Source organism: Tamandua tetradactyla, chromosome 11 (genome assembly GCF_023851605.1).
Source record: "Tamandua tetradactyla isolate mTamTet1 chromosome 11, mTamTet1.pri, whole genome shotgun sequence".
In the NCBI taxonomy this organism is placed as follows: Eukaryota; Metazoa; Chordata; class Mammalia; order Pilosa; family Myrmecophagidae; genus Tamandua; species Tamandua tetradactyla.
The window spans coordinates 1575657-1596889 of NC_135337.1; the positions used below are offsets into that span (position 1 = coordinate 1575657).

A 21233-nucleotide genomic window follows, 5' to 3' on the forward strand; every position below is an offset into this window, starting at 1 on the left:
TTGAAATTATGCATTTTATCCTACTTCATTAGAAAAAAAGGTTTATAGTTAAATTTTTTTTTTACCAAAGGAAATGTTGTTTACTAAGTTTAAATTTCCATTTTTCTTAGTGATTACAGCACAGAAAAGTTTTCAGAGCTACTGTTTAAATAGAAGAAATAAATGGAGCAACGTCAATCATGTACAGTAATGCAAATATGATCCTAGATTTTGATTTTCCCAAAACAAAGTAACTGCATCTACATCTATGATAACATTCCCTTTGCTGATCTTGATTGTTTATTCGATGCGAACGTCTCCCCAATAATGCTTCTTGCATCTCAGTACCAGTGCCGATGTACAGTTGTGGTTGAGCCAACCATGCTGGTCGATGTGGAATGCTCATGTTGCACTCTGCGTTGCTCGGGTCCGAGTGTGCGCAGCCCTGGAGAGAGGCTCAGTGGCCTGCTGCTGACTCTGGCAGAAGTGGTGACCTGTTGTGGAGTGTGAAGGATACTGCACCAGAAGCTTCCTGCATCAACCATTTGTGGATATACCTTAAATTTAATATTGCCTAGAAGAATGTCAGTTGTTATATGTAATATATATATATTTACATTTTGAACTTTAACTCATGGATCCTAAAGATTGCTCTTTAGTTATCTTTTCTTTAATTGGATATGATATTCACTCTAGTGGAGCATGATTAATGAAATACAACATGTAAAATGTGAAATTTTAACCTCAAATTTCTCATAAAACTCACTTGCTTAAGATTTCTTCATGAAGATGTCTAAGAATCTGTGTGTATATGAGGACAGATAGTGAAGGATATTGCATACTAAGTTAAGGGGTTTGGGGCTGATGCTGTCAGAAAGGAAGAACCAGTGGCGGTCCACTGTTTCAAGAAGGTAGTCAGGTAGTATGGAGAAGAAATGCAACAGTCAGAAGCTATTGAAATAGCACAGGTGAGATCACTCATGTTTAGACTACATGATGGGGTAGTGAAATTGTATTGGGTAATACCCCTGATGATTTATTAATTGATTAGATGATTATAATAATAACAAATATTTACTGAGCATTTACTATATGCCAAGCCCTGTTCTAAGAATTGTCTATCTACTAACTTGCTTAATTCTTGCAACCATCCTAAGTAGTACTATAAAATCTTGATTTCAGATGAAGAAACTGAGGCACTTGTCTCTGAGATACTTGCCAAAGATCACCGAGTTAGAAATTGGAGTGGTCAGAATTTGAACCCATGGAGTCTAGTGAGGAAAAAGAAGAAATTGGGAATAACTCTAAGATTGGGAAACCAGGTGACTGTTTGGGCCATTAACCAGGGAATGGGAGCAGGTTTGGGGGATTGTCCAGAAGGTCACGAGTCCATGGATAGCATTAAGTTTGAGGAGTAGATGAGAAATCCAAATGGATCTATCAATAGTTACTAGTAAGTTTTGGAGATATTTGATATTAAACGTCAGTTTCTCCATGATAGTTTAATGTATATATATTACAGTTGTGGTAAAATATGAAAAATAAGTGACAGGATCACTTAGTTTTACAAAGCAAGTATGCTTTTGGTAGTGAGGGTGACAGTGTTTTCCCATGTCCTTTTTACATTGTTAGATAGGTAAATAACTGTCTTGCCTGGAACTTTGTACAAGTTTTTGGGCAAGTCGATATAGGAGAGGAATTCTTGAGGAATTTGTATCCACCCAAAGATAAGTGAATTTCCTTCATTGTAAACTCCCTCACACTCACTCTTTGCTCCAGGCATTGTCAAACATACCCCTGCCTTGTCTAACCATGGGGTATTCCAGTTCAAATCTGGCAGTTTATGGGAACTGCTTTTGTTGAAATCATTTAAGAAAGAAATGCCTGTGAATTCTCTTTCTGAAGCGCTGCCTGTTTTCTGTGTCATTTCAGTCTCATTAATCAGTGCTGCAGAGAAGTGGACACTGTGCTGTGTATTTTACTGTCCCCAGCACAGCAGCTCCTGCGGCTCTGCCCCCAGGCTGATGCATTGGGGAAAAAGAGAGAGGGAAGCCATCAATCTTCCCTGTTGCACATGTCATCAGCGATTCCTTCCCCCTTCCTGTTGGCTGTCTCTCTCACCACCTGTGTTTAGAATTAGCACCGAAGCTGCTGCCCAGATGAATAAGAGCCACTGTCCTTGTCACCTGCCCTGGTATGGGCCAGCACTTCTATATGAAAGCAGGAAGTGCAAAGGGCAATTATCTTCATTGTGACCAGTGTGGGAGAAAGAATCACACGTCCCCTTAGAAAGACATAATATTAAAGTAGATTTTAGGTCATATGTACTAGAAGTTAACACCATTTAGTAGATCAGAGGGTAAAAGCAAATAATTTCTTGAATGCTTACTATGTTCTCATTGAAGTCTCATAGTCTCCTCTCAAGTATATATGGCTGGGGTTGATCTACCTGTGTTCAAGTCTTGGCTCCACTATTTACTGCTATGCACTGATCATTTAAGCCTTCTGTACCTCAGTTTCCTCATCTGTGACACAGGGATGATAATACTACCCACCTCATAGAATTCTGTGGACATTTAATGAAATAATATATGCATAGCTCCTGCTATAATAAGCACTCATAGTAAGCACTCAATAAATGTTAGCTATTATTATTATCATTAACATTATTTTTCAGATAATAAAATTGAGGTTCAGATAGGTTAAATAATTAATGTGCAAAGTTCTATTAGGTATTTGGATCTGGAACTGATACTCAAAAACTCATGCCCTTTCTAGTACATTTTATTGTTTCTGTTCTAGTTCCTGTTTACAGATGGCTTCATGTGAGCCTAGTAAATGACTTAATTTAATTTTGTTTGTCTTTATCTCCTACTACATAAAATGAAAATGGGAATAATATTCCCACAGAAAAGTTTTTGTCATGAGACTTGTAATGAGTAGAATACAAATGATCTGTACCTAGGATGTCCTTTTCCACCCACTTCCCTGCCTGACAAACGCCCACTGGTCCACACCAGAGTCTGGACTCCACATCCAAGCAGCTGTGGATGGGTCCCGTGGCTAGCTGTGCTGGTTGACTAAAACTGGTGTTCACAAGTGGCCTCGACTAGGTGAAGCTGAGACGTCAGAAACCATCATGCAGAACGCAAGAAATAACTCCTCAAGTGTTCTGACCTTTGAGAGAGAGTGAATTTCTTATCAAGTACCAACACTACCTACAGAGAAAACTTCTCAAGTTAAGTTACTGGCATAAAGACGGTTCACAAAAAAAACATCTGTTTGGACATGATGAGGTGAAATAAGTCTCTTTTTCCATCAGCCCATGGCTCCCCTTCTCCTCATCCAGCCTGCAGACTGATAAAATCACCACAGTTATTTCAACAACATTTAGTATAAAGTGCTTATTGCTTGCCATGTAGTAGGCTCTCAGCAAGTTATCTGGCCATTCATGGATGTCAAAAAATTTAAGAATTTATGTATTTTGGTCTAGCCATTTAATGTACAGAAATCTGTCCTACAGACATACTTACACAAGAAAGTAAGGCTACCGGGTGTGCTGGTTTGAAACTGTTATGTACCCCAGAAAAGCCAAGTTGTTCTGTCTGTGGGAATATTTTCTTGGTGAAGTGCAGGCTATCTATACTTCCTTGAGCCATCAGGATTTATGGCACTGGATATTCCCACGTTTAAGTCCACCTAACTGTCAAAAATGCTGTGCTTAGTTGTTGCCGCAGATGTCTTTTCTTACCAATGTGGAGGCTGTAACTGCACCTTCATAATCTACTTGACTCTTCTCGCTACCAAATTTGATATCAGAACTGCCTGAGCCAAAAGAGGCCTCTGACCATACGTTAATGAATAACAGTCAGGAATTTTGTTACCTTGAAATGTAAAATATAAGCAAGTGAACTTACTCTTGCTGTTTTTACATTTTTTTTAATTTACCATGTGTATCTGTGTGTTTGTTTCCTTGTTGCCTAGCAGGTTGGCAACTTGGGGAAAAAACTGTATTTAACTTAGCAACTTCTAAGTAGTTGGCTTAGAACAGTGGTTTCTCAATCTTGGTTGCTCTTTAAAGTCACCTGGGGAGCTTTTTAGACTCCTGATGCTCATGCCAAATCTCTGGCTGATTAAATCAGAATCTCCAGGGATGGGACCCAGGCATATATTTTTAAAGCCCCCAGGTGATTAAAGTGTAGCCAAGAATGAGAACTATTGGCTTAGAAGCTACCCTCTCTTGGTCATTCCCAGCGTTTTCATCTGAAACTCATTTTAAGAATAGATTACTGATGCCCCAAACCCCCTAATCCAGGGATTCTGAACCTTTAGCATGCATCCGAATCATCTGGAAGGCTCCTTAAAGTGCAGATAGCCATAACTTCTCATTTCTTCTTTAGGGATAAGCCCCACCCTTAGAGTTTCTGATTCTTACAGGTTTCGGTGGGGACCCAAGAATGTGCATTTTTTAACAAAATCCCAAGTTTGGTGATGTTGCTGGTATGGGAAACACACTTTGAGAACTTCTGCTCTAATCCTTTCCTTCCATTTTCTTCCCCATTAATGGTGAGTAGGGCAATTGCCTCTGTTAATACACTTGTAGAACTGCCTCCAGGGCATTCCGTAATCACAGTCTAGGTATTAGGAAAGCTGATGGATGCTGGAGGAAGTTTTAGCATATTGCCTCACCTCCAAGTAATCTTGCACTCTAATTAGAAACTGTTTACTCTGTGTGCAGATGCAACCTCCTCTTCATACAGATTGCTCCCCAAATCCCTTTTATTTTAGCTGCAACTGGGTAGGCTGCTGGTGTACCAAAATGGAACTTGAATTTCCCTTTCCCACAGAAACAATGTTATGAATGGTGCTTAGATACAGCAGAAATTGTGCTGTGAAAACCATTTTTCAGAAACCATGTGGGCTCAGTGAGATTTTAATGGACTGCCCTACAGGAACCTGGCCACCATTTAAAAAATTTAATTTCTGAATTTCAGAAAACCAATTTTCAAACAAACTCTTAGAAACTGATGTGTTTAGGGACTGCCTATAACTGGAGCAGTTGATTCATTTTGTTTATAGTTGTTTTGCCCTTTACATTTGGAGCCAAAGTGGGGGAAGAATTTGTCATGCATTCAGTTAACATTGGGTGCCCACAAGGTACCTGGCACTGTGCTGTATACTGGGGACGTAAAGATGAAAAACACAGCCCCTGCTGCTCATGTTCTAGGTGGGAAAATATTTACTAAGCAAATAAGACAATATTTACTAAGCTCCAATGTGATATATGAAATAATGAAGAACTGATGAAGTAGGGCTCTTTTCTACAGTTCTGTTCTGCCTAGAGAGAGGAAGAGAGAAGGAGGGAGGAGAGAGGAAAGAACACCCGTTTGTGTGTGGGGGATGGGTGGTTGCAGGAGTGTGCAAGAGGTTTAGTACCAGGGAGAAATCGTTCAGCCTTGAAGGCCATGTGGGGTTCCCCAGGCAGAGAAGGGGCAAAGGGCATTCCAGGCAGAGGGAACAGGGTGAACACAGAGACAAGTGAGAGTATGGCGAGTAACCAGGTCATGTTTCCATGCATGGCGAGTAACCAGGTCATGTTTCCATGCATGGCGAGTAACCAGGTCATGTTTCCATGCATGGCGAGTAACCAGGTCATCTTTCCATGCCTGGCGAGTAACCAGGTCATGTGTCCATGCATGGCGAGTAACCAGGTCATGTGTCCATGCATGGCGAGTAACCAGGTCATGTGTCCATGCATGGCAAGTAACCAGGTCATGTTTCCATGCATGGCGAGTAACCAGGTCATCTTTCCATGCATGGCGAGTAACCAGGTCATCTTTCCATGCATGGCGGGTAACCAGGTCATCTTTCCATGAGCGTGATGGAGGTCAGCTGGGAAGGGCATTGATTGCCTCATGGTTTGGACTTTATCCCAGAGAAAGACACGCAAGAAGAGCGTGCATAGAGCTAAGTTGTTACATATATTGTGTTTGCATTTTCATCCCAGACTTTTTCTTCTTTTTGCATGGGCAGGCACCAGGAATCAAACCCGGGTCTCCAGCATGGCAGGCAAGAACTCTGCCACTGCGCCACCGGGGCCTGCCCTCAGACTCTCTTCCTGAAGAACTTTGTTCTGTACTTCACACTACTCTGAGGAAGATCACTTTAATTTTTAGCAAAATATGAATCCTTTCCAAATGCCTCTAATCAAGTGGTTTTCAAAGCGCTCTGGGAAGCCCCCGCAGGCTGGCCAGGGAGAGTTTAGAAAGCACTGGAGCCCCCTGGGGACTCCCTCCTGACCACACCCCGCCCCCCCCCCCAAATTCTCCACCCACTCAGCAAGCTCTTCTTTGAACTGTTAGACCCTATGGGCACTTCTGGTAGGAATTTTTCGTTTCAAAAAGGGTACTCAGCTTTAAAAAAAAAATTTTAACCAGTGCAATGTAATCCTCACATGTGGAGAGCCGCCACCCGGGTCAGGCCTAGTGGACGCGCTGCAGCCTGCTCCAGAGTTCCCCCCGCCCATCGAGTGAGCCAAGATGGCGCTCACATCCTGCTTCCGTGTATGACGTACATATCCGCCAACCGTGCCCACCTATCACCACTGTATACGTGGCGTCAGCCCATTGGACCCCGATTATGTATATAAGATGTTACCCGGATGAGGCGGGGGAACGACCCACAAGGAGCCGTGCCTGACGGCCGCACAGAGGTCGCTCCCCCGCGGGATGTATTCACCCGGTCAGGGAAAGTTATAGATAATGCAAGCTTAGACCCAGTAAAGATTTGTGCTTACAACTGCTGCGTATTCTGGACTCGTTTTCTACCGCCAGGACCGGTTTGTCTGCGTCTCTTTCTCTCTCCCCCTTTTCTTGTCGTACCCTCCGCCGGCCGGGGGCCCGACGTTGAGCGAGGAGACACGGACAAGTGGTGGCCCGTACGGGGAACCTCCCTTTGCATCCGCGAGCTGATGAGGACGTGCCTCCGGAGTCTGTGGTTGTCTTTCCGCGCCTGATCATCGCGGAGAGGAACCAGGACGCCAGCCGGTGTGGATTCCGGAGAGACTGGTGAGAACCGTGACACCGCCCGGGGGCGCCGAGAAACTGCTGCCCGACAAGTCAGCAAGTTTTCAACCTGAACCATCAGGCCCGGTCTCCAGCCCTACTGATGATGGCGACGACCGAAAAGATGACAACAACAGTGCAAGTGACCCTCCGACCGAGTAGAAGAGAAACTAGCTTTAACCCCACTTTTCCCACTACGAGCTTCCTTCTAACTTACCTTTGCCTTCTCAGTCCATTTTCCGCTGGGTCTCCCGCCTCTCCTCAACTCTTCACTCGTGCTCCCTCCTTAAGCCTCCATTATCTGCCTTTAACTAACAACATTTCATGTATGTCCTTTAATGAGTCTTTCCCCCTTACCGACGACACATTGATCCTCTCGTTTGCCAATCGCGCTACGCGTCACCACTATGTTGGCTATGTCACTTGCCCCTGATGCCCCTGGCGACACCCGCACCGTAGCCCTGTCCTCCCCCCCACTGCGTGGCCCGTCACGGCCACTCAAGGCGGGACGCTCGAAAGTAAGGTCTGCCGCAAAGCCCATGACTGTATCCCGGGTATAAGTGGCGGCACCAGAAGTCATAATTTTGGTCGAAAGAGGGTCTCTAGGCAAAGTCGCGGTCCTGGCCAGACTAGACTTAAGCCATTGCACAGAGACACCTACGACACTCTCGACTCTGGTTGCCGCTCTCCTGCCCCCCTCATAACCCGGTTGCGAGGCGAAGCACTGCAGGGAGGGTCACGTGGTTTCCGGTTCACGGGCCCTCCGGTCTCTATATGAGGAGGCATTCTGGTTGGTGCCTAGCAAGCCTAGTCCAGACTCCCCAAAGCACCAAAACATGTAGTGGGCCGTTCCGGCCCACGGGAGCTCACTCATCAATGGAGACACCGGGTCAAAATAAGTAAAAAAGGGGGAGATGTGGAGAGCCGCCACCCGGGTCAGGCCTAGTGGACGCGCTGCAGCCTGCTCCAGAGTTCCCCCCGCCCATCGAGTGAGCCAAGATGGCGCTCACATCCTGCTTCCGTGTATGACGTACATATCCGCCAACCGTGCTCACCTATCACCACTGTATACGTGGCGTCAGCCCATTGGACCCCGATTATGTATATAAGATGTTACCCGGATGAGGTGGGGGAACGACCCACAAGGAGCCGTGCCTGACGGCCGCACAGAGGTCACTCCCCCGCGGGATGTATTCACCCGGTCGGGGAAAGTTATAGATAATGCAAGCTTAGACCCAGTAAAGATTTGTGCTTACAACTGCTGCGTATTCTGGACTCGTTTTCTACCGCCAGGACCGGTTTGTCTGCGTCTCTTTCTCTCTCCCCCTTTTCTTGTTGTACCCTCCGCCGGCCGGGGGCCCGACGTTGAGCGAGGAGACACGGACACTCACACATTTACTAAGTCTGAAGTGTTTGGTGTGGGCAGTCAAATCCCTCAGCTGCTGATGAAGGGACAGATGCTCTGACAGTCAGCGGAAGGTGGGGCATCAGGGGGCACTGATGCAGAGGTGTGGGCAGTAGGGTGGAGGCTTGTAAGGTAAGCTCTCTGCTGGCCACGGGCGGGTAATGGTAAAATCCTCCTGACCAAAAGGGGAAGAGAAGTGAAACAAAATAAGGGCAGTGGCTGAGAAATTTCACATAGAGTGGACAGGTCACTCTGGAGGTTATTCTTATGCTGTATATAGAGCCCCCTTTTCAGTTTTTGGTGTATTGGAGAAGCTGGAGGGAAATGCCAGAACCTGTTGAACTGCGGTCCAGTAGCCTTGATTATTGAAGAAGACTGAATAATTATAGAGCTTTTAAGATCCGTCCGTGTGATTGTGAAAACCTTATGACTGACACTCCCTTTATCCAGTGTGAGGACAAGTGAGTAAGAAGAAAAAGACAAAAAATAAACACTGGGGGGGGAGGGTAGGTTGGGGATGGGATGTTTTGGGTGTTCTTTTTACTTTTATTTTTATTTTCTTAAAAAAAAATGTACAGAACTCATGCTTGAAACCATGCATATGTTTTGGTAATGATGGTGCTGATGGTAGCATGACGTTGTTAACATGATTAGCAGCACTGACGTATTTATCCAAATATGGTTAAAAGGGGAAATATATGGTAAGAGGATAAAAAAATTATATATGGTAACAGGATAAACAATTTTTTAAATTCACAATTTAAAAATTTGTGAACTATACAAACAGTAAACCCCACGTTAAGCCATAGTTAACAATACAGTTACAGAAATGTGTTTTCACCAGTTGTAACAAGTGCACCACATCGGTGCACCAATAAGAGGGTAGTGTATGGGAACCCTGTTTGTTTTGGGGAGGGGATCCTAGAGTTTATGGATGATTTTTCTGTAAACCCACACTTCTCTAATAAAAATTTTAAAAAGAAATCTTATCTTCCCAGGATGGTCTCAGTACCACTTAAAGATTAGTATTAGCATTTTTAAATAAGGTTTATTAGGTTAGAATTTTCTTATGAGGAAAACCTAATCTTTTCTTAAATATTTCAGATCATTCTTTATATTTTAAAAATGTTAATACATCTTGATTTCTTACCTGTAGTTACTGTTCCAACCAAGTAAAAGTGATTTATACAGTGGTGGTTGTTTAAAATGTTTATGTCAAGAAGGTGACTCTTGGCTGATTTGATAGGGGGAGCAGCCTTTAACTAGGTATTAAAAATATTTCTTACTGCATATTATGTTGTAATTAGTTATACTGTGTATGGATAATATATTAATTTAGTTTTAATCACCTTCTCAAGAAAAGCTGAAGGATCTTGCCAGTTTACACTGCATTTGTCTTGTGTATATACACTGTGTATATTCTTTGCATTTAAATATAGTTTAAATGCCCTGAGGCAGCGATGCAATCTTTGCTGGGACCTAAAGTTCCCATGATTTTGTGTTTTATCATCTCTGTCTACTGGGGAGCAGGGGTGGGGACTCAATGAGAAGCTGTTTGGCATGTAAGCAAGACAATGGAAAAGAAAGACTAACAAAATAACCAAAAAGACATGTAGGTAATAAAGAAATAGCTCCAGAAGGGCAGAAATGAAATGCAGAAAGCTGGGAAAGCAAGTTAATGTGATCTGGCAGACACAAGCAAGTTAATGTGATCTGGCAGACACAACTCTGGGTTCTGGGTTCTGGTCCCTGGCCTGCCATAGCTGTGTGACCCTGCCCTCTTAGTCACCCTCTCTGGGGCATCCTTTCCCCGTCTGAGAAATGTGTGTAGAGTGGTTGAGGCTGGTGGGAGAGTTCTTAAAGGCCAGCTTCGAAGCCTGAGAGTTCCAAAGCGGAGGCAGCACAGCACGGAGTTAGGGGCACGCAACTTGGAGTCCAGACCTCGATCTGACATGTACAGGTTATTTAACCTTGCAGTTTCCTCCCTGGAGAGTGAGACCAAAAATTGCTGCCTCCGTTAAACAGGATGAGGTACGTAGAAGTACCAGGGAATGTTTCTACTAGCTCAAGTTCATCACAAGAACCTAAATACATCTGTAAAACACTTCCATTGTATGTTGAAGGTTTAGGAAAAAATTAGATGCATAGCTCTTCAAATTTGGAAGCCATTTAAAAGAGTTTATAGGAAACTTCTTTTAAATCACGTTTGTTCCTTGGAACTCTTTCACTGGCCTAACAGTATATATTAAGCAATATTTATGAAGTGCTTATCATATGCCCTTAAGGAACTCATCACCTAATGGAGATCAGTTACTGTTTTGTCTGTCTTTTTAAAAATACTTTTTCAGTTTTAGTTATTGGTCCTATGTCCAGTTTCTCATTTCAGGGTGATTTAAGGCTTAATTTCTCTTGTACTGAATTAATATTTACTGTATTGATTTCCAGGTTTGAGCATCTGGTTTCATTTCCAAGCAGAAATGAACCCATTTTTCTTGATGGTGAGTCAGCATTCTCTCTGCAGACCTAGGACTCTCGGTACTTTCTGGAGAAAGAGCTGACTGTGCAGAGCAGTGCTGGCCCCAGCCAGCGCCTTCAGGGAAGCACCTGGCTCCTCTGAACCAGCGCTAATGTGCTCTTCCTCTATGATGGGTCTCCTGTCTCAGCTCCTAAATCATGAGCTGGTAGTAGAGGCATTTTCAGGAAAACACTGGAGACGTATTTGAGGAGCTCAGGACTGAAGCAGTAGAGTAAGGTAAATTACGGATAGAATTGAAGAACTCAAACAGAGAGGTAAAGAGAATCATAAGCTGTGTTTTCAGTTTATCCACAATTAGCAAGAGAAAAAGATTTCAGAAATAAAGTTCTGTCCCTTTTAGCTGGTAATGTTGTTGGTTACTTTTTTTATACATGATTTGTGATAAGATCCCTCCCGGTCATGGAACTGAACAGACATTAGATATAACAATTACTCTGCTCAGTTTTTAAATCACTTTGTAGTTAAAACAGGTGTGATGAATGGACATTGCAGCTGTTACAGCTCATTGCAAGCAGGACTTTGTAATAGCTGTCTTGAAATCTTCAAGTCTTTGTATTTTAATCACTTGAGATTAAAGACAGAAGCTCTCTTTAGTCAATCATAAAAAATTGTCTTTTGCTATAATGAGCAGTTTAGTGTTTTTTCAGTTGTTTTAGGTACAGTTATTCAAATTATGATAATTAGGAATTTGGGGTATGCTGTGCAGCTTAGCGCAGGAATAGTTTTGGCTGTGTCCATCAACTGGTGTTACAGTTGTCCCTCTGATTCGAACACCCGCCCCTCTTCCGGAACATGCCAGAACCCCAGGGCTGGAGCTGCCCCCCCGGTACTGCGGGTTCAGTGATGAAGCCAGCCAACACCTGCACTGACCGGAAGGGGCATTTGTCAGAGAAACACACCTGAGATAAAAACAGAGGCCTCGTCTGTAAAATGCTCCCGTTTTTTATCCTCTGTACACCGCGATGCAATCATAGGTTGGGCTCCAGACTTCCCGACAAGTGGGCGCCTGTCGGCTGGTCTTGAAGCTGTTTTCTCTGTGGTCTGTGTCCTGTGTCCTGGGAAGCCCGCGCTTCTTTCATTTTCATTCTTTTCCAGTTCGAGTGCTTTTGAACACAGAACCCCCATCATCCCACCACCCAGATTCCACATTCCAGCCCTGTGATTTCATGGTGCCAGGCGTTTCTCCCCTGCCAAGCCGTCAGGCCACCCGCTGACTCTAGCGGGGAGCAGGCAGGAACACAAACTCAGCACCGAAGGCCAGGAGGCTCTCTGTATATTTTTTAAGAACCAGGAATCCAGTTCTCATTTAGAGGCTATATTTTCTTAATAGCGCCTTGAAAATGGAACAAAACTTTTCTTGTGGCTCTTATTTCTTGATAGCATCATTCCCTCTGTACTCGTGTATAGAGTCACAGAAATGAAGAATGGAAAAGATGTATTAGATCATATCTCATCCATTCCCGCTGGTCACAATTTTTTTTTCCCACGGTCTGTCCTCCAGTGCTTTTCTCTTCTAGTTTTCTCAAGAATTAGTTTCCTCCATCTCTCCTGGGGAATCATTTCTTAGTTTGACCATGGAGGAATTTCCTGACCTCATGCAGAAATATTCAGATTCTTTTTTTTGGTTTAATATTCCTGGTCTTAATCTTCAAACCCCTTACAGAAACATTCCTCCTTCTTCCTTGATCAAGTAGTTCTGGATGGTATTTTTTTTTCTCTTCCATTTATTAAGTTCAGAGTTTGTTTTTTGGCTTTGCTTTCTCTCTTCATCAATCAGGCCCTAAGCCCATTAATCATTTTTTTTCTGCACTGAAAGCTCTTTGCTTTTTCCCATGTTAGTAGCCCAAGTCAGCTAAGGTCCCCAGGTACTGCAGGGAGCCTCAATAATATGCACGAATTCTCTGCTGTGCCAACTCCTCTCCCCCTGCCCCCACCCCTCTCCTCCACCCCCTTCCCATCCCAGCCTCAGCTTCCCAACTGGAAATTATTTAAAAAAGGAATCTAAATTGTGGTTTGGGGAGTTAGGTATTTGAAGGCCTATTGCGTATATGTGTGTGTACAATTTTTTTTTTTTTTTTGCATGGGCTGGCACCAAGAATTGAACCCAGGTCTCTGGGCAGGGCAGGCGAGAATTCTGCCACTGGGCCACTATCGCACCACCCTATGATTTTAAATAATAAAATTATATTTGTTCTCGGTTACTTAAAAGATATTTTCCATATCTACAAGCCACAGACCTTTTGGGTGTAGTGAGTGCTCAGGTCAGATGTAATTCTGGACCATGGGGCAGCCCTGTTTTAGGGCTGTCACGTCAAGAGTACAGGGGAAAATGAGCAGATCTGGGAGAAGGAGACTCTGTATTTACAGGATTTGGAATTCTTAGGGAAAGGGAAGGAAGAAACCTTTGTTCCCTTGTCAATCACATATCTGAAGTAGATCAGCTCTCAGGAGCTGGCCTTAGGTGCTGTAAAGATCAAATGGTTAATATTCCATATGTTTTCCTGGATTGGAGAACCCAGTATTATAAAGTTGCCAGTTCTTCTCAAAGCAATGTAGACTTAGTGTAATTCCAGTCAAACAAAAACTCCAACAATTTTTTCCCTCTTGTAACTTAATAAGATGATTCTGAAATGTACTGGAAAGTGTAAGGGTCAAGAATCACTAACATGTTCTTAAAGAAGAAGGTAGAAAGATTTGTCCAACTGGCCCTAAGTCTTATTAAAGAGGCAGTGTGGCACTGGCGTGGTCATAGAAAGATAGATCAGTGGACAGAATTGAAAGCCCAGACACAGATCCAAGCATTTTTGGGTACTTGATGAATGATAGAGCGTTCCAGAGCAGCTGGAAAAGATGGTGCCATGGCAATCAGATGGCCGTAAAGGGAGGGAGGGAGGGAGGGAGGAGGGTGGAGGGAGGGAGGGAGGGAGGGAGGAGGGAGGAAATTGGATGCCAATGTCACACCATATGTAAAACACTCCAAATAATACAGACCAAAATACATACTTTATGCATGTATATATGTATACAGACACATCTCTTCATGACCTCAGGGTATTGAAAGATTTTTTTTATGACATAAAAAGTCAGAAATTATATATTTGATTGGTAAAATTAAGAACTTCTAAGCATCCACAGATAATATAAAGAGAAGACAACAAGCTACACAATGAAAGAATATATTTGCCACACATATAATAAGCAAAGATTCGTATCCAGAATGTTTAAAAAGTCTGAAATCAATAAAAGACATCCAAGTCTAAAAAAAGGGCAAAATAACTTGAATAGGTTCTTCACTAAAGAGAAAGTAAAAATTGCCAGTGCTCATAAAAGGACTCTCATCTTCTTTGTCAGGGAGATTCAATTAAATCAGAAGAACCTGAAATCCACCAGATTAGCTAAAAATAAGAAGTTGACAGTATAAGTGTTGATAAGGAAGTAGAGCGACAGGAACTGATAGTGTGTAAAATGTAAATTGTCACATCCTTAGGACTGGCTTAGCATATTGCAGTACAGTTGAAATACATACACATAATTTAAGACCCAGTAATTCTGTTTCTGGTTAAATAAATATACCATAGAAAAGGCACAAAATACCAAGACTGTTCTCCCCCATAACCCACTGTAACTTTTTAGTTTGAAATTTTTCAAACCTTCAGAAAAGTTGCAAAACTAATACAAGGAGCATAATAATGTCTTAATAGCCAGTGGCTAATTAAAACTTGCTATTTAGAGGAGAGCGCATGCATGGGTTTTGAAATCAATTATTCCTGACTTGAAATGCCAACTCCACCACTTACTGTGTGACCACAGGCAATCTATTATCGTCTGTGAGCCTCGATTTTCTCATCTGTAAATTGAAAGTAATAATATGCCTGCTCTATTAGTTTCCTAGCTGCCATCACAAAGTACCACAAACTGGGGGTGCTTACTATAACAAAAATCTGTTCTCTCACAGTTTGGGAGGCTAGAACTCCGAAATCAAGGTGTTGGCAGAGTCACGCTCCCTTTGAAACCTGTTCTCACCTCCTGCTAGCTGCTGGAGGTTTGCTGGCAACCCTTGGGGCTGGTTGGCTTGTGCTGCAGCATTTCAGTTTCTGCCTCTGTCATCACATGGTGGTCTCTCCTGTCTGTTTGCATCTCTTCTGCCCTTCTTACAAGGACACCAGGTATATTGGATTAAAGGTTAATCCAACCCCATAATGACCTCATTGTAATTTACCTAATTCCACCTGCAAATGACCCTATTTCCAAATAAGGTCACAGATTTGTTAGGAATTGAACATATCTTTTAGGGGAATGTAATTCAACCTGTAACACCTGCCACATAGGGTACTGTAAGGACTGAGTACATCATATAAAGCACTAAGCATAAATGTCTGCAGCAGGGTCATTACTTGGTAAATTATGGCTGCAGTTCTTAATATTTTTTGGTTAAAAATGATATGATGTATTTTGTTTTTCAGTCCTTTTTATTTATAGCACACTTTCTGATACATGCATGTTCTTTTGGTATTTCACTATGAAATCCAAAACCGTTCAAAGGGAAACAGAACATTCTTTTAACTCTGTATTAAATTTTTTCTTCTTATTTTCCTATTGTAACTTCAATATTAGAAAGTACAAACCAAAAGGAAAACATAGCCCTGACAAAAGTATTTTTATAATTTAAAATTTTTTTGCAGAATTAAAAACTCCTTTTGAGGAAATGAGAAAGTAAATATGATTTTAGCAAAAATTGAAAGAAACCAAAGCACAAAATAGTTAAATAACTTGATCAAAAAAAGCAGTATTAGAAGTGTCTTAAGTTTCCTAATTTCTAGCTCAAAATTCTGTACATGAGGGTGGGCCACGGTGGCTCAGCAGGTAAGAATGCTTGCCTGCCAAGCCCAAGGACCCGGGTTCGATTCCCGGTACCGGCCCATGTTAAAAAAAAAAAAAAAAAAAAAAAAAAATTCTGTACATGAAATTATAATATCAGCAATTATTTTTTAAAAAACTGAATTAGATAACTAACAGCACCCTCTATCCCTAATTCTGCAGTCTTTGTTTCTTCAACTGTAAAATAAATGAAATCACTTGGAAAACCATTGAGGCGGCTTTAATCTCTAGCGAAATTTGATTCTAGAGCTGAAGTCCTTCCCCCTGGCTCCTCTGACCACAGTCGACTTTTCCTCTTGGGAACTGCTGCCTGTTGCCCTGTGGCTCAGCTTTGCAAACTGATTGTGGCCATATTGCCACACTGTCCTGTAATTTCTCTTTTCATAAGCATGTCCTTTGCCTCCAAACAGATTGTCTTCTCTCGGGGATGCAGACCTCCCTTATGTGCCTTTGTATTTGTAAGCTTTCCAGTGCAAAAAAAAAAAAACAAAGCAAAAGATTTTTTAGTACCACCTAGTAGCACCTAGCAAAGGGGTTTGCAGAGAGTAGGCACAAAATAAATATATGATAATGGTGACTGTCGGGTGGTAGCTATTGTGAGATAGGCATAGGAGTCATGGATTCTGCCTCCAAAGCAAATGTGCTGTTTTCCTTTGTTCCAGAAAGATGGCATGCAGCGAATATTCTCTGGCATTCAGCCTACAGGCATCCCCCACCTCGGCAACTACCTGGGAGCCATCGAGAGCTGGGTGCGGTTTCAGGACGAGTATGGCTCCGTGCTGTACAGCATCGTGGACCTGCATTCCGTCACCGTCCCCCAGGACCCAGCTGCCCTGCGACAGAGCGTCCTGGACATGGCAGCCGCTCTCCTCGCCTGCGGCATAAACCCAGAGAAGAGTGTCCTTTTCCAACAGTCTCAGGTCAGCTTCTCAGACTGGAACTGAGAACACGTTTGTTTTTCAGGTTGAGGAAAAATGTAATGGTTTCTTGAGCCCCTGTTAGTGATGTTTTAATTGTTCTGGGGTGGATTCATCAAGTGGGTTGCTTTGTTTTAATGTTTTCCCTGTATTCACACCGTTAAGTATCTTTACGATGCAATATCTTCAACGTTTACCCCACTCTACTTGCTAACTTTATAGTCCTTCATACACTAAAAAGGTGTATCTCATTAATACTTCTAACCCTGAAATTGTTTTTCCATACCGGGTTGCATTTAAACTGAGAAATTTGTGCTATTGACTATTCTTGTGTGAAGGATAGAATGTAGTGACCCATGGTTTTATGTAATTACAGTGTTGGCTTATTGGGTATTGCATTTGTAAGGCTTATTGGATAGTTTCCACTGTTCATTCTGTGTGTAATAGCTTTTGAGAGAACAAGCTGGGAAATTGGAAGACAAAGTCCCAATGTCGTATGTCCAGGCTGAGAAAGGCTTCAGAACAGAGCCAAAGTATCTGCCTCTCATTTTCGCGCTGGATGAATCTGTTTACTCCTGCGCAGGCAAATAGCCTGGCCCAGAGACAAGGCAATTAAGAGACAGCCTGGCAAAGAAGATGAAAATTTTGACTGGCTCACGTCCTCAGTACATACCTGCTTTAACCTTTTGAGTCACCTAAGGCATTTTCCAAAGCACATCATCTTCACTTCATCTAAACTGTTTTTGATATGAGCTCTCTTCAGGTCCTTATGTTTCTAAGAATTATATTCCCAGCCCAGAAGTACCTATTTCTATCATCCTTGTAGGTGAATATATCTAATCTCCACAAAGTCACCACTTATCAGATGTTTTTTTTTTTATGATCCCTAAAGACTTATTTACAACCACATCCAACACTTGTACTTTGAGCTCATACTCCTAGAACCATTACCATGTCCTAAATGTTTTCTCCCTTTTAAAAGATTTTTGGCAGTGACCTCCGTAAACATCCAAAATATGGAATGGCTACAGTCTTTCAGGTTGCGTCTTCTCCCACGTGGCACTTTACTATTCACAATGTCAATTGAAGGAGGGACCCACAAGGTAGGGGAATTTCTAAAGACTCTCTCATAAGTGGGGAATAGTAAAGCTCACTCTCCCTTTGGTGTTTTCTGCAGCCCCTAGTGAGCTGCTTGGTCCCAGCGTGCTGTGGTCTGGGTCGGAGAGCCACGTGATCAGGGTTGGCTGGTTGTGTGCCATCTCTCAGTGGCCTCAGAGTAGCTCACAGCTGTCTCAAGTCCCCCCTCTTGCCTCCCTGACCTCAGCTCCTTTGTGGGGAATTTTGATGTTTTGCCGGTAAAACCTGGAAAAGTTCTAATCTGGCCCACTTTCCACAAAAATAATGTGAAAGACTTCCTCAAGCGTCTTTCTAATCTCAGGATGCTCTGGGTCCTTTCTTCTTTTTTTTTTTTCCTTTCCTTCTTTGACTCAGTCACCCTTATCACAACTCCATGAATGAACTGGATCTGTTATCAGGTTTTCTTTCCTTTGTTAATATTTAATTAAGAAAAACTTTAACTGTAAATGTAAATAGAGAGAATAGTATACCCCAACCCCAAATATCTGTCACCTAGATTTAACGTTTTGTGATGTTTCATTAATGTTGGCTTTGTTGAAATATTTTAAAGCAGATACCACTTATCATGCCATTTTTATCCCCTAAAGATTTCAATGTGTGTCTAAAGACTAAAGACATTTTTCCTGTATAACAACAGTATGATTACCACACGTAAGAAAATTAATGATAATTCTGTATTATTCTCTAATATCCAGTCCATATTCAAATTACCATGACTTTCCCACAATGTCTTTTATAGTAGGTGTGCTGGTTTGAAACTGTTGTGTACCCCAGAAAAGCCATGTCCTCCAGTCCTCATTCAGTATTGCTGGGTGGAATCTTTTTTATGGTTTCCATGGAGATTTGACCCACCCAGTTGTGGGTGATAAAATTTAATTAGATGGTTTCCATGGAGATGTGTCTCCACCCTTTCACGGTGGAGTTGCTTACTGGAGTCCTTTAAGAGGGAACCGTTTCAGAAAAACCTGAGAGCCACCAGAATCCACACAGTCAGAGACCTTTGGAGATGAAGAAAGAAAATGCCCCCAGGGAAGCTGTATGAAGAAGCTGGGAAAGAAAGCTAGCAGATGCTGCCATGTGCCTTCCCAGCTGACAGAGGTGTTCTGGATAGCGTCAGCCTTTATCGAGTGAAGGTAACCTCTTGTTGGTGCTTACTTTGGACATTTGCACAGTCTTAAAGCTCCAAACTTGCAACTTAATAAATTTTCTTTTTAAAAGCCACCCCATTTCTGGTATATTGCATCCCAACAGCTTAACAAACTTAGCAAACAAACAAGGGTATGAGAAAAAGAGCTCTTAAGTGGATCATGTTTTATTTTATTTCCCATAAAGTTAGTCCTTCTGTATTTAAAAAATAAAGAGTAAGAAAGCTGATGTGATGCTCTACTCCCACTTTTCATCCCCTTAATATGCATACCAGGCATTCTTTTAGTTGCTATAAATTAGTTCTTCTGAATTTACAGCAAAAACTTTAATTTCTTTTTTCTTTTTCATTGCATTAGTCTATGTTAGCTACTGTCCTACAAAGTTGCTCAGCATCATTTCCTGTAGTTTGACTAGAAACCGTATTTGCTTACTTCCGACAGAGTGACTAGAAGGGAAGTTAAATTGTCAGTACTTTGGAATGGCTAGCGAGCTCCAAGTTCTCATGGAAGGTCCCTCTCATGCTTTATGTGAAACCATGAAGGCTTTTGCTCTTCAGAAACAATCACAAATAGAAGTATAGTTGAATGTTAGTCACCCCATGAGTTATTTTAAACTCATGGTCCCGTATTTGCAGTATTTTCAGTTGGTAAAGAGTCATGGTGCTGTTCTTACACATTTTATGATATAAAAACTCAATAATTAACAGCTATTTATGTTGATCAACCTGTGGAGTCTCCAATAGATGGAATTTAGAAAGAAAATAGTTATTGCATTTTTAGATGTAGAAAAAACTTTGAAAGTCGGATTTATTACAAAATAGGTATTTTCAAATGCTTACAGTTTATCAAGCCCTTTCATGTTTATGATCTCTTTTCTAATCCTCAAAACAGACCCATGAGTTAGTCATCATTGTTCTCTTTCTTTTACAGAAGAAGGAACTAAGGTATGAAGAGACTGAGTAAATTAGAAAATGTACTTAAAGCTGTCTCTGGGGTGATCCTGGTACTTAAGAAATGCCCCACGAGTGTAATTCTTAACTGCCTGAGGGCAGACAGTTTGTGGGTGGCAAAGCAAAGACTCTTTTAGTTTTTAAGGCGCTACTCTTGGAAGCCGTATTCAAAAGGAGTGGACCTTTTTCTTCCCCCTTCCTGCCCACCCGCATCCCTGCTGCCCTCACCCCCCACCTTTGCCGCAGGAGCCTACCGACAGAGCGGTGCCGGTGCAGCATAGCTGGCCGCAAGGCTTCATTATTTCTTGCCTGTACAATGAAAGTATCCTTTAATTCCTGTCCCTGTCTCACTGGTCACAGTTCATTCCCCACTGTGCAGCCACTCATCCTTCTACTTAAAATACATCAGCACTTCTCTCCTGCCCCGAGGTAAAAATTTTAAAAATTAAAAAAAGTTTAGCTAGAAAGTCCTTCATGAATGAGGTTCCTGAAAACATCAGGCCAGTTTTTTCTACTGCACCACTAAGCTATATAGACATTTTATCTTGTGTTCAGATCGTCTTGATTAGCTTTCACCGTAAGCCTTTAAGGCAAAAGTCACAGTACCTTTTTCTTTTTTTTTTAAATTTATTTTGAGAAAGTTTGATGAATTAATTCATAACTTATGAAACAGCTATTGTAGAGATCAGTTATCTACATTAAAAATGTTTTTTTAGTTCCTTTATATTGGGAGCTTTGTAGTGCATTTAAGTATTAAATTGGTCATTAAATATAGCACCAAGAGTAGAAGAATTTATAAAACAGTTATACTGGGAGCCAGTGCTAGTTAAACCATTATACCTCCCTCCAACACACACAAGTTTTTACAAATAAAAATTAAGAATTTTTGAAATTGTGAGTTAGAGAAAGGTATTTTTTTTTTATGTTATGTAATGTGCTCTTTTCATGTGTAGCAATTGTGTTGCACGAAGCACTACAGCTACATTTTAAAGACTCTTTCCCCATGGGGTATTGCTGTACATCAAGATGAGTTCTAGCGATGATTGTATAATGATACAGCTTTCACAGTGTGACTGTGTGATTGTGAAAACCTTGTGTCTGATGCTCCTTTTATCTACCTTATCGAAAGATGAGTAAAACATCTGGATTAAAAATAAATAAATAATAGGGGGAACAAATGTTAAAATAAATTTAGTAGATTGAAATGCTAGTGATCAGTAAA

General features: G+C 41.9%; 1 protein-coding gene across 1 annotated transcript in view; it reads left to right on the forward strand.

Moving 5' to 3' along the window:
• The window catches only part of WARS2 (tryptophanyl tRNA synthetase 2, mitochondrial), a 161455-nt gene that overhangs the window by 62441 nt on the left and 77781 nt on the right, over positions 1–21233 (forward strand). Inside the window, exon 2 of the mRNA XM_077119738.1 lies at positions 16525–16782. Within this exon, the coding sequence (XP_076975853.1) occupies positions 16525–16782 (258 nt within the window). The remainder of the gene's footprint in view (positions 1–16524; positions 16783–21233) is intronic.